At 35.5% G+C, this 13700-nt stretch overlaps 3 protein-coding genes across 3 annotated transcripts; 2 read left to right on the forward strand and 1 right to left on the reverse strand.

Moving 5' to 3' along the window:
* Positions 1 to 1037: 1037 nt before the first annotated feature.
* On the reverse strand, positions 1038 to 5425 carry dynlt2b (dynein light chain Tctex-type 2B). The gene is made up of 5 exons (XM_028028983.1): positions 5266 to 5425; positions 4423 to 4556; positions 3866 to 3935; positions 2136 to 2199; positions 1038 to 2046 (listed from the first exon to the last, which is right to left on the reverse strand). Exons 1-5 carry the CDS (start codon positions 5313 to 5315, stop codon positions 1999 to 2001), a joined length of 366 nt encoding a protein of 121 aa, XP_027884784.1. The 5' UTR covers positions 5316 to 5425; the 3' UTR covers positions 1038 to 1998.
* A 664-nt stretch (positions 5426 to 6089) lies between these two features.
* LOC114150424 (receptor-transporting protein 3-like) lies at positions 6090 to 7604 on the forward strand. The gene is made up of 2 exons (XM_028026808.1): positions 6090 to 6337; positions 6895 to 7604. Exons 1-2 carry the CDS (start codon positions 6186 to 6188, stop codon positions 7223 to 7225), a joined length of 483 nt encoding a protein of 160 aa, XP_027882609.1. The 5' UTR covers positions 6090 to 6185; the 3' UTR covers positions 7226 to 7604.
* Positions 7605 to 10368: 2764 nt separating this feature from the next.
* LOC114151000 (5-hydroxytryptamine receptor 3A-like) lies at positions 10369 to 13147 on the forward strand. The gene is made up of 6 exons (XM_028027875.1): positions 10369 to 10465; positions 10739 to 10908; positions 11128 to 11291; positions 11398 to 11608; positions 11912 to 12243; positions 12839 to 13147. Exons 2-6 carry the CDS (start codon positions 10740 to 10742, stop codon positions 13145 to 13147), a joined length of 1185 nt encoding a protein of 394 aa, XP_027883676.1. The 5' UTR covers positions 10369 to 10465; position 10739.
* The last annotated feature ends 553 nt before the right edge of the window (positions 13148 to 13700 follow it).

Consider the following 13700-nt stretch of genomic DNA (forward strand, 5'->3'; position numbering starts at 1 on the left):
TGAAAAACATTGTTTGAACAGACAGAAAGTAAGATGTAAATACTGTAATAGAAATATTACAACAGAAGACACATAAGGTATTGAAAGAATAACAGTGAAGAATGTTTAGAAACTATGAAATGGAGAATCACTGAACAGCAATTTATCCTGGAATAAAATTAAAGGCCCTAAGGTTCAATAACACCAACTAGTTCAATAGCACCAACTAAACCGTACATGCATTACGACAGTGGCCAGAAGCACAGCAGTAAACAACAAAATCTGCTGAATAAACATAACCCGGGGATATATGCACAAAATTATTTGCCAGTGTTTCTAATTTTGAAACTGTTGATTTGATCTGCTCCTACCTTAGCCTGACCAAAAAACATCCCTATGTGCTGATGTGGTTTGCTCACATTTAAATGGGTGATTATGCATTTAATGTAAACATATTAAATGACTGATAGCAGATTACTGGGAATTCTCCTAGACCAGGGCTGTTTACATTATGTAGTCTGCTAAAAAATAGAAGTAATATAAGTAGAGGAGAAGAACATTTCTACAAGCTCGGGGAATCCTACCTACCCACAAACCACTGAGTTATAGTGATGTTTTTGCTGCAGCAGACATCCTTCATTATGGAGCAGTCTTAGCCAAAGGTATGGTCATGACCAAAGAATGATTGGGATATTGTTCTGTCGCCAGACTCTGTGCTTACATCAGCAGATAAGGTATCAGTGACAAACACAGCATCCAGATCAAAGCCAAGAGATAACAGAATGTGCAGAGATAAAGAAGACAGGAAAACAAATTAATCAGTGAGTTGGATTTTTAAAACATTAACTAAGAAGACAATTGATTTAAAGCTTCGCTGTGAACGAGAAGACAACAAAATGTGTATTTTCATTTTAACAAATGATTACAATAGAAGAGTATTTTGTAATTTCCACATTAAGCAAACCTTCAGTTGAACTCCAGGCACTCAATTTGACAGCAACTATCTGTAAAATATGAAGTTTATGTGGAAGTTTAGGAAATGAAATGGTTAAAAAAAGTAGATGTTGAATTTTATTGGATTAATTTAGAGGGAAATGTGAGACAACTCAGACATTGTAGGTAGAAGATGTGAGTCATTTTGTAGGAACAAAAACCTCTTTTCAGTCATAAAAAAATGAAAAGTCCCATGTGTTTAGCCTACTCTATTTTGTCAGCAGCATGTAAGGATATAGTTTCATTTTTCATCATTAACATCTTCACTTGGCTATTTTTTTCAGCTTAAATTTGATGACACTATTATTTTCCAAATATGAACAGTTTCTTTAACCCGTTATAGAAGCTGTCTGTGTAGCTCTAAACATTTAAATTGCTTAGACATAGAGAGTCCAAAAGGACATTTGAATATTCCCAAAAAACTAAGCTAACGCATAACTGTGAAGGAAGTACTAAAATTTGTAGAATACAGAATAAAATAAAGTGGTAATAATTGTAATGCTATCCAGATATGTCCAAATATCCAGATTTGTGTTGTCTTGTTCTATAATTATAAAAGTTGATTATCATTTCTGTCATGATTCTGACATTTTCTGATACAGCAGCTCCAAAACATAAACAATAACATGTGTTGGTTAAGATAATTTATTTTTATTGAATTATCCTTTAAAATAAAATGAATTTGGGAAAGTTCCTTTGCCCAGCTGAGCTGACACCATCTTTTCAGCACCTGGGAGTCCAGGCTGGCACATCATTAGGTGCAATCCAGAATTAGCTGTTCAAACAGCTTCTGTCATCAATCTCTATCTTGTCAAGTCAGGAAATTACATTGAGAGCATTCATTATATTATCACTACATCAGCAAAGGTCCTATACAGGATGTGTGAGAATCATACTTCTGAAAGAGACAGAAATGACATATTTCCACTCTCCAGAAGCTGAAGAGCTGGCAGTGTGCCGTCTCAGAAATGTTCATTTCATAACTCTATATATAAAAGGATTTGAGGTCATCCATGCTTCAAGTCTTCAGTAATAATAGCTTCCAAAAACTGTCACCACACAGAACAAGCTGTCCTATGGGATAGAAACACATGGTTTAAAAAAAAAAGAAACATTCTCAAAGAAACCTTTATTGTGTTGATTAAATCTGACGGAGTGCTTACATTCATGAAAACATCTTCTGCATAGTTGTCCGTGTCTGCGTCCCACAAACACCTAGCAGACATCCTGAAAAAAAATTTATCAGGAAAGTACATTCAAAGCTGCAGAAGGTAACTTTTATGTTTTAACATATTTATTAAAACTGTCATTCTGTCCTAATAGTATGAGACGGATAATTTTTGAAAAGCTTGAGCTCCTTGTTACAAATTCTGATGAGATGCTAGATGCTGACTGTCACTTAAAGACTTCCCTTCCCTTCTTATGTACCATTTACTTACATAGATACCCTGGAACTTTTAAATGACAGCCGTAACATCAGTTTTATTGAAATCTTTTGTAAAAGGCATCATTGAGAAGTGGAAGAAAAGTGATTTGTGATTTTAACCGTTTTTAAACAAATAACATTCTGAAAAGTGTGGCATGCATTTATTTTCAGCCACCTTGAGTCTTTACTTTGTAGAATCTCATTTTGTTCCAATTACAGCTTTTAGCTCAGATTTTTTTCAGAACAGGCTTGTAATTAACTCAGCCTCTTTCCTTATCCTTCTCCCAACTGAAGAGCAGTACCGCCACAGCATGATACTGCCACTTTTACAACAACAATTGCATTTTCAGGATCATATGCAGTGTTAGTTTTCTGCATAGATAGTGTTCTACATGTAGGCTAAAACATTTTATTTTGTTGCCATCTGCAAGGAACCTTCTTCCACATGTTCACTTTGTCACCTACATGACTAATACCAAACTGTGAATTGGATTTTCTGATTACTTTCTTTTAAAATATATTTCTTCTTGTCTCCCTGTCACAAATTTCTGAAGTCCACAACTATTCAGCCTGAGCTGTGGATCTCTGCTCGTCTTCCTGCATTAATGATCTTTTTGCTGGCAGGCACATTAGATGATTAGCCATGCTTTTGTTGGCTTGTCAAATTTTGGGATATTTTTCAGATGCTTCTTTGCATAAAAAAAGAAAATCACATATCCATTTTTTTTCACCTCAGAGTTATGTGATGTGTAAGTAAATCAATTAGATTTCCTACTTGTAATATGATAAAAAGTGAAAAAACCACCCAGAGAAAGGAACGGAAATAATATGACAAGCATTTTTTTACATTTCCCTGGAACACAATTAATTTAAAAATACAATTAGAATATATTTTACTTTGAAAACTTTGCAGTGGTATTAAAGTGTTTGTGTCACTTTGGTGGCACCAAGTTTAAGTTAAGTACTCAAAATCAAAAAAATGTGCAGAATATGTGCAAATGTTTGACAGTCTGTCAGACACTGCTTAGCTAGTAGTCTGTTTTCTTTTACTCCAGTTAAAGAGTCTATGACTCCCGCTAAATACATATATTCTATAATTTTCTTCTATTTATTGCTCTTTGCAGAAGGCAAAGTGATGGCCTTCCCATCACTTTGCTATATAAGGCAATATTTTCAATGATGACAAATATTGTATCTCTTAAATGAAGGGAGAAAAACATAGAAAAGATACAATAAATGTCTTTTACCATAAACTTTTACCATTCTCGCTCCATTGCTCTGTTATGATATAGATTCAAAGTTGATGACAGGCACTTTATAGTAACACGTGTTTGTTTAGCGTTGTGCTTTATTCCATTCCTTCCTAATGTTTTTCTTTTAAGAATTAAGGGCTTTCTAAATTGACTGCATGGTTTTTAACAAACAACTCAGTCTGTTTTTTGTTTATGAGTAATGGATACAACTTACTTTACTCCTTGTCCTCGTTGTTCTCCAATGAGCACCTGCACAACAATCTTGTATCTGTCAAATTCTGCAGCTGTGCACAAAACAAAACGAAGTTTATTTTAGTGGTTTATAAAGTACAAGCCATAAATTAAATAAAAATAAAGTATGTCAGAGCTTGTATTACATTTATAAGATGCACAGACATAATATTACAATGTTGCATGACTATTTTTCTTTTTCATGATAGATATTTTGCCGGTGATGTAAGTTGTAGGCTACAAAAAGTAAGCTAGTATATTCATTTTGATTTTATTTATTTGTATCTACTGTTGTCTTCTCTCAGTTAAATAAATTGAAAGCATGAGCGGAATATTTGGTTTACATTTTATTTTGCTTGTTGTGTGTTGACACTGCAGAAATGTCACATCTTGCTGAAGTTCAAAACATTTTAAGAAAATATCAACTCATGTTGTGGCTTCAGTGATAAGACAAACACTACTGGTTAGGAAATTGGTCTGAACATTGTATTTTTCACAGCGTGCTCAGGGTAAAGCCCAGGAGGATAATGCAGAACTAACTCTTCACTTTGTCCTTTACGCTCTCTGCCAGTGAACGGGTCAGCTCTGCGACAGTCTCTGGTTCGTACTGCACATCAGAAAGACGCTCCCTCACAATATTACGGATGTATCCCTTTACGACGGCTGGTTTAAACCTGAAAATTTAACAATTCATAGAAACACAAGAAAAGAAACTTTAGTCTCAGCAGAGGTCAAATATTAGCATCTATTTTTACCTACTATCCAACATATAACTAATCTATTTGCCCCAAGTAACATTAATATAATATTATTGTGTATATTGAGTTTGACATGATTGTGAATTCATCAACTTAGTGAAACTCTCATTCATGGTGACACAGTGAACACTAAACTCTATTCTTCATACACAGAACTAATTGCAAGCAAAGACCAAAAGCTTGTCAAATGCTTTGATTCAGATCAAAAGGCAAATTAGCTAACAGTATTAATTTAAAACGTCCTTCAAAATTACCCAGTTGTTTAACTATTACTTGTGCTCTGATAAGCTGCTTGCTTAAGAGCGTATAAATATCAATTTACTCAAATAACTGTACATAAATATTCCAGTAAATACACATACAAAGGAAAAGAATGAAACTAAATGGAAGTTTATTTATTTACAAAATTGTAAGCACTATCGCTTTACCGAATGTAACCTGCGATGCAATAAGTGTTATCTTAAATTAGCACAACCAGGTTATATAGTAAGGTAAACTTTGTACAACAACTGGTTTATCAATGGTCCGACTTCGAAAAGCTGTCGTTAGCCAAAATCTCGCTAGCAATGCTTGATATTTCAAAAAGAAAAAAAACAACAACATGAAACTACTTCAGCAAACTCACTTGAACCGATGGTTAGGTCGGATGTGGTACGTATCTGATTCCTCCATCATGTTTGACTGAGATATAGGGTCACGAATATAAAAAAACAGGCGAATGTGTTCACACGCTAACTTACAAGATTACATCCGTTGCTATAGTGACGATTGACGCCCATTTCCGGTTTCAAAATAAGAGCACGTACCAGCGTCATAGAAATGGAAAAAGAAAATAAAGCTAGCAGGCTTTAGGGTGCTTTTTTTTATTATTGAATCCATACTCAAGTTTTTGCCCTCCACTTTTCTATGGAATCAGTAAGCACTACTCCAGTTTGGTTAAAATCACATAACTGTAAATAAAAAAACCATCAATTATCAGTTGTTGTTACCTTCAAAAGTAATGATGCTCTTTGATTTTGTGTATGCGTTTCACTAAACATATACATTATACCACTCTTTTAAGGTTGTATAACATGCCAACACAAAGTTGCACAACTGTGAAGTGGAAGATAAAGGCCACAAGGTTTTCCAAAACAGTCAGAAATAAAAATCTGGAGAGTGCGGCATGCTTATTCATTCAACCCGAGTGAATATTTGAAACACTGTTTTTCTGTAATCACAGCTGTGAGTATTTTGTGGTATGTAGGTTTCCAACTGTATGTTATTCTAATACATGTAGTTATCACTTTGACCAGCAGGTGGAAGTGTTTCTCTCAGTTTTATCACCTTTCAGTTTCGTTTCTGTATCTACATTTCATAAATTGTCTTATTCTGAATAACTGAAACTTAACGCAGTGTTTGCCCACTTTTAAGTTTCGTTTTCCTGAGTGGCGCATCCCTCCCTCTGGACAATGCTGAGTCACATTCACAAGCTGTTTGACAACTGTGCAGATCAGTTGTTCCAGCTCTGACTCTTCTTCAATCATCTACTTTTAAAAGATAAAGATGGAAGAACAGGAATGGATCCGCATCTTTCAGATGGAAATTGAAACACTTAACCGAAAAGAACACACTTGGCATTTGGAGTTTGATGAAAATATTGACCCTGATAATCCAAACATGGGCTGGAAGAAGTACTTCAAGAAAACAAGTGCAAGGTTAGAACTATACTGTTGATTAATTTCTTCTGCTAAATTTTGGATTTCCAAAAAATTGTAGTAAATTTATCTATCTAAATGTTCACACATTACATACATGTTGAAAGTATTTTGCACTAGATCCATAGACAAGTGCTTAGACAATTCTTACCTCATTTTTGTATGATGAATTACTGTCTTTAGAAAGTTAAACATCTTATTGTCTGGCATAAGTAATTTACTCTGCTATAAAATCTCACTGTCTAAAGATCATTCTAGCATTTTCACTCAGAAATTGAACCTGTTGATCCAGTGAAATCAGATAGTGGTTAGTGAGGAAGATAAAAATAGATTTACCATAAAAATCCACAATCACATGCCTTGTAAATCAACATAGCGCAGCAACAGTTGTAGCCTCCAGTTAAAAATGACAGATCTTTCTGATTTCGAAATCAGAACAAATGGCTCTGTTTATATATATATATACATACAGTATATGGCTGGAGGAACAGCATGCATGCTCATCTGGCTTCAAAAGTGTAAACTTCTTATTGAAGTGTCTTTTTTTTCCCTTAAAGATTCAGCTGTACCTCATGCAGGAGAAGTTGGCCTTCAAACCGGGTCATGGTGGTTTTCCACATGCGTCTTATGAACGGGCGGGGCACCGTCAAGGTGAGGCCTTTGCGCCAAAACTGCAAGACATGTTCCAATGCACAGATGGTGAAACCAAGTGTGGAGTCCGACAACATTCAAGTCCTCATGGAGACCCTGATGGAGAAAATAAGAATTAAGTGCTACCAAGAAGATCTTGGAGAACAGAACAGGAGGCCCAGAAGCCTTGATGTGAAGAGTCCCCATGAGCCTGCTCATTGTGAGGGATGCAGGCTAGGAATTTGTACAAAACAATGACCTAAACACAAGTTCTCTCTTTCTCTTTCTCTCTCTCTTTTGCTTTCCCTCATATTCAAATGAAATGTGTTTCTTAATATATTAATATATGTAAATATTACTATATACATTATATTAAACACATTTTTGTAAAGGCATGTGTCAGTGACTTGTCACTGTGGTAAACTGAAGAATAAATAAACATAAACATAAGAATTTTTTTTTTTGCCTAGATGAACATTAAAACAAAATTTTAAACATTTGATTTCTATATATTGTAAAAAAGAAACAATTTCAGAAAACTTGTAATGCATTGTGTACACAAATACGTAAATTTGTCTGGATTATTGTTAATGTGGTGAAACATGCAAATAAAAAGATGCTGATTTTAAAAATGAAATAGTCACATTTACTTTTGTCAACAAAATGTGTGCAGGATTTTAGGTAATTATAAGCCTTTGGTGCAGGCCCCTTGTTGTCTTAATTATATATAAAATGTGTATTTAAGAAAAAAAATTATTTTACCCTTTTCTTTTAAAAATACATAAACATTTTAACAGAAAGCTTTTTGAGGCAAAGCTATCAGGGTCCCAAATACTGTTAAAAGATTTATTATCTTTTGGCATTTGAAGATCTATTATTCTTTCCAGCCTCACCTGCATTATGCAATCTCAGCGTCATGCACCTCAGGTGCAGCACATCAGCATGAGACCACGCCTCATTGTAACCACTCAAGTTTTAACTCCAACTCCTACGCGCCTTCTCCACCCTCCTTCTCACGGCTCCATCAGGCATCCACCCACCACTAGTTTATGAGCCCCGGGGGAAAGACATCTCTAATCCTCATCCTAAACTCCCTATCCATGTTTATCGCAATTTGCAGCCTCTACGTGTGGTGCCTGTCCATAAGCTTTTTCAGTTGCTTTTTTGCCTTTATGAGTTTCTTCAATTTGAATTAATAAAAGCTACAGTTTTTATCCCTGTACACGTCCTCAAAGAAAGCATCATCTTGAGAATTAATTCGAAAAGCAAATTTCAGCGATGACAGCCTCGTATACATGGGTAATCCATTCAACCCAGCAAGACCCTCACCTAATTTGTTTGTTAAATCTATAAAATGTTGGTCTGTAATTATTTCATGCTTTTATTGTGACACCTAATAATAGGTGTCTCTGCAAGATTTCTTTTTTGAAGCTTTTTGCATTAGAAAAACTGATATATCAGAAAGAAAATGCATTAGACAAAGGTTGACGAATTGGAAAAATATTGATCTTTCAAGTGGAAATTCCTCAGTTAGCTGAATGGAAGCTGCTAGCTTTGCCTCTTTGCTTTTACATCCAAGCACTTGAGACCTCATAACCCAGAGAGGTCCTGACCCTTACAATGGAAAGCAGCACTCTAAGGCATCATTATTTAGAATATTTATTAAAGAACAAAGCTAATGAATCACATCTAAATAAGGATAGATGATTAACATGTGACATAATGTGCAAGATGTTTGTTAAATTAATGAAATGGTGCAGAAAGGTTGCATGTTTGGCCAGAAGCCAGACACTTCTCACATTCTGTCTGCTGTTTATTTGCCTATAACCAGCAGCGCTGGTGTCTGACAGCGCTGTGGTCAGTCTTAATGTCATGCGAGTCGAAAACCAAGGGGCATCATGTTAACTGTGGTTTTTGTTTGCTCGTCCTTGAGTTTGGTCTCTCCAACATTATTTGTATAGATGACCATCCCCTACTCTGGTTTTACATGATGTTTCAATTTGTTTTCCTATTCCAAGATAGATAAGAGGAGAAGAAGCTTCATCCACCTGACAGCTACTAAAATTCAAGCGTCATGGCGTCAAAGGAAACTACACTCAAGGTAAAGCATATTCTCCTCCTGCACAATCTGGATATCACAATTTGTCAGAAAATAACTTTTTAACATTGATTTACTCTCAGATAGTAAATATCAATCAATCAATCAGTCAATTAATCAAATTTGATCTGTATAGCACCTTTGAAAGCAACACGGCATTTCAAAGTAATATACATAAAATACAAAATTACAAAGTCATAGAACACACAGTCAACATTACGTTTTGCACATCAGATTATTGATTAATGTTTCATGATTAGGTTTCAAAAGCAACTCTAAACAGCTGAGTTTTTAGTCTAGATGTAAAGGAACTCAGTGTTTCAGCTGTTTTGCAGTTTTCTGGAAGATTGTTCCAGATTTGTGGTGCATAGAAGCTGAATGCTGCTTCAATTCTCTATTGAATTCTTTTCTCTTTTTTAGTGGGTTTTCCCATCAGCCACTCTGGTTTTTCTCGTTCTTATGATGCCAGGTGAGTCTTTTAATGACAAGTGTCAAAGTTAGTTTTTTGGGGGGGTTTTGTGAGAGCAGTTTAGAATCTGAGACAATCCAAAATTAGTAGTGCTAATTTCAGATGTATTCATATTTTGGAAAAATTTAACATATGCATGTTTAAATGTTCTGTTTTTGCACAGTTGTAATGACTATAACACAGCCTACAAATGTGGCCTCACTTGCCTATGAATTGTCCTCATCAGGTTTGTGCAGCTCATTTAAGGTTAACTGCTCCAAACCAGACCAACCGAGCCTGCTGGCAGCTCTGAGCCCTGTCTTTGACCTGATGGCTATCCGGCCCGTAATGAACCAAACCACACACACAACCATCACCATGTACTTCACTCTGTACGGGATATTAGGAGTGGTATGTTCAGTGTCATATTATTTCTAATATAAAATATGTACTGAAGGATTCATTTTATAAAAAGAAAAAATGCCAGGCTCCAAGTTAAAACCAAAGTAATTTTATAATGATTGCATCATTCAATATAATATATTTACTCATCAATGTCTAGTTTACTTTTAGTGAGGTCTTAATTTTGGTGTCTATTTTCAAAAATGCACAAATAGAAAAAATTCTATTTCAACAATTTAATGTTTTGTCTTTCAGGATGAAAAGTCTCAAGTCCTCATCACTTACCTTTGGATGCACTTCGTAAGCAGAACACTATCAATATCATAATCAACCAGCTTGATTTTTATAGTAGTAGATTTGATTTCCTTACTCATTTTATTTGTGACAGAGATTTCATGAGCCACTCTGCGTACTACTATCATCGCTCTTTTCTTTTCTTGCAGTGGTGGACGAGTGAGTTTAGCAGGTGGGACCCAGTTCAGTGTGGCACGAACAACATTTCAATTCCCAAAGAGAAGATCTGGCTTCCAGATATTGTCATCAATGAGTTGTGAGTTGATTCCTAATAATCAATACACTTGCAAGACACCTCTTTGAAAACGTGGATGACTTTCTAAATTTGTTTGTATGACCACACGTGTTTACTCACCCTGTGCTATTGGGAATGCACAATAATATAAACTTACTGAAATACTTATCTTTTTAATGAAATATGAGCTGTCTTGAGCAATATTTACCCACAGAAAAGCTTAAATCAGTCAGAATTATTGCTTTTTATAAAGATTGTAATTATAATTCATATTTGCATGCTTTGCTCTTTTAGCATGGAGGAAAACAAAGCACCGTCTATACCATACATGTACCTGTTCAGTGATGGTAGGGTACACGAAGCTCTTCCACTCAGAGTTGTTAGCTCCTGTAATCTCGACATCTATGCCTTTCCCTTCGACATACAGAACTGTTCCCTAACTTTCAACTCCTACATCTACTATGGTGAGTCACTGCAACAAAATGTTGCATCTTCTATAAAAAAAGGAACCAAACCAACTCTTTAATTATTAAACCAAAATTTAATCTACTAATTATTTCCAATAATGCTGCCCTATTTCATTCTAAGTTCACATGGTCTGAATCATTTCATAATATTTAAATTATACTGTTTCTCTTTGTGGGTTTTCACTGATCTTGGTTGTTTGTGTTGTTTGCTCCCAGCGATTGAGCTTAAAATAATTCTTGGACGAGACGCAGAATTAATGACCGTATTCTCTAAGGACGTAATGACCACCATGGGTGAATGGACACTGGTGGACATCACTGCACAGAAAATAGAGATAAATGACAAGTCGGGTCTTTACCCAGACATGCTTGCATTTTACGTAAGTTTTTAGCATGTAAAAAAAAAGAACTGTTAATTATATTTAAATCTTCAAGGTGTGCAAAAGTATCCACCCTGGATGAATCCTGATTATGATCACTCTTCAGATCCGAGTGCAGCGCCGCTCCATCATGTACGTAGTGACCCTGCTGCTGCCCAGCTGCTTCCTCATCACGTTGGACCTCTTCAGCTTCCTGCTGCCTCCTGAGAGCACAGACAGGTCCTCCTTCAAGATGACCATCATCTTCGGCTACACGGTGTTCCTGCTCATGATGAACGACCTGCTGCCCATCACCGGAAACACCATACCTCTGATAAGTCAGTCTGAGCTTCAGATAATTACTGTACAGTGCACAAGGGATGTCCTCTAGGGTCCTTGAACCGTTATATGCATCTCTATTTCAACAAATCAAATGTAATTTAAATAACTTTATCTATTTAAGCACAAGTAAAACAAGTATGTTCAGGTAATTCTAGCTAAATTACTTTTGATTCAGGCATGCTGAATCAGGGAAACTTCTAAAAATTACAGCATATTTTCAACACTCTTTCTCTAATGTATAAAGAAGTCCTGTTATAAGTCTTAGCTAAAATGTTGACATCACAGTTTTCTGTTCCTAGATGTGTTCTTCTCTCTTTGCCTGGTCCTGATGGTGGCCAGTTTGCTGGAGACCATCTTCATCACCAACATATTGATCAACTCATCCGACTTCTCTCCCGTCCCTCGATGGATTCGGATTCTTGTTCTGAATGTCCTTGGCTGTCTCGTTTGCATGCTGCGAAGGAGAGAGAAACCAGAGGGTTCAGGTACAGAAGCTGCAGTGGCTAAGGCAGCTCCATTTGTACGCAGGATAATTCAAACTGAAAAATTGAGCAACAAAATACATGGAAAACATAATACACATTACATAAAAGCAAATACCAGAAGACATAATCACAAAAGAAAGATATGGTAACGTAAACAAATAAAACACAAAGACAATTTAGAAATAATAAATCAATTTTTGGCCTTTATGGATATGCTGCAGCACAAAGGCAAGGTTTTCGGTCCTGATTTAAACAGCCAACAGCTAATCTAGAGTATAAAAAATAAATGTTGCCTCCCCTGGTCTTCACTTTGTTTCTGGAATAATCCAGGAACAAAGTGAAGACGTTTCTGGTGACCTGAGGGGTCAACATGATTCACACCTGACCAGCAACTCTGAGTTTGATTTAGGTCCAAAACCTTTACAGGAAATTAACAAGATTTAAGCTTTATCCTTGGACAAACAGAGAAGCAGTGCAATGATCTAACGCTGGTTTGATGATCTAGTTTTCTATTAGTCAAAACTCTGGAAGCTGTATTTTAGATCCACCTACATTTTTGGTTGGTCTGTGTTCCTTAGCCAAATGAAATCTATTTAGAGTTAGATTTTAACCTTGCATTTTCAGGACCAAATCCGTTCTAGTTAAGTGATTTAAAAGAGAATAATCTTCGTTCTAGTTCAATAAATATCAATAAGAAGGAAAGTAAATTAATCAGATAAAGAAAATAATCTTGACTAATTTCATAAAGTTCAGTCTCATTGCTTCTTACACACAGATCCAGGAACAACAAACAGATTTGATGTAAATCCTCTTGAAATGGGAGAACCAGCTGAGGAAGACGAGGCTCTGATGGAGCTGAAGAGCCTGAGCCTCGCCCTGCAGGCCATCCGCTGTGAGGTGGAGCAGCAGCACAAAGGGAAGCAGAGCTCTGAGGAATGGATCCAGGTGGGTCTCATCATTGACCGCCTGCTGTTTGGCCTCTACATCGCCTTCATATCAGTCAGCTTCATCACCATCATCATCCTCTGGGTTAACTCCTGCAGTCAGTAGAATAATGCATGTTAGAGGGACTTACTTTTACTCAGAGGGTTTTTGCAGAATTTTGTCCAGAATGTTGTAATTCTTTGGAGAATTTTAAACATTGACTTATTTCAGCAATGATGTGATGCAATATGCAATATATTAAAAAGTTACACAATTGTTTTGAATAAATAATGTAATAATTGATTTATTGGATCTATATTTTGCCTAATATATTAGATCGCTGAAGAAACACAGTAATAGTATCAATGACTTCTACACAATACATAGTTATAGTTAAGTAACATTATGTTTTCTCGATTTTTATGTAATATATTCCACTTTTAAATGCTATTTAATGCTATTCTTTCATAGAATACATTACATAGACAGATTGAAAATGATTTGTATTGATATTGATTTTGAATCATGTTTGTTTCTCTGTATTTTATACTGACTGTTTTACATTATGATAAATGATATGATTATGATATGATATGTTAAATTCCTAAATACTTTGAGTGTTTTGATCTCTTACATGTTACTGAATGTTGACTGTTTAAAGGTGTAAAGTTAAATGGGA

The sequence above is a fragment of the Xiphophorus couchianus genome, chromosome 9, assembly GCF_001444195.1.
Source record: "Xiphophorus couchianus chromosome 9, X_couchianus-1.0, whole genome shotgun sequence".
NCBI classification, from domain to species: domain Eukaryota; kingdom Metazoa; phylum Chordata; class Actinopteri; order Cyprinodontiformes; family Poeciliidae; genus Xiphophorus; species Xiphophorus couchianus.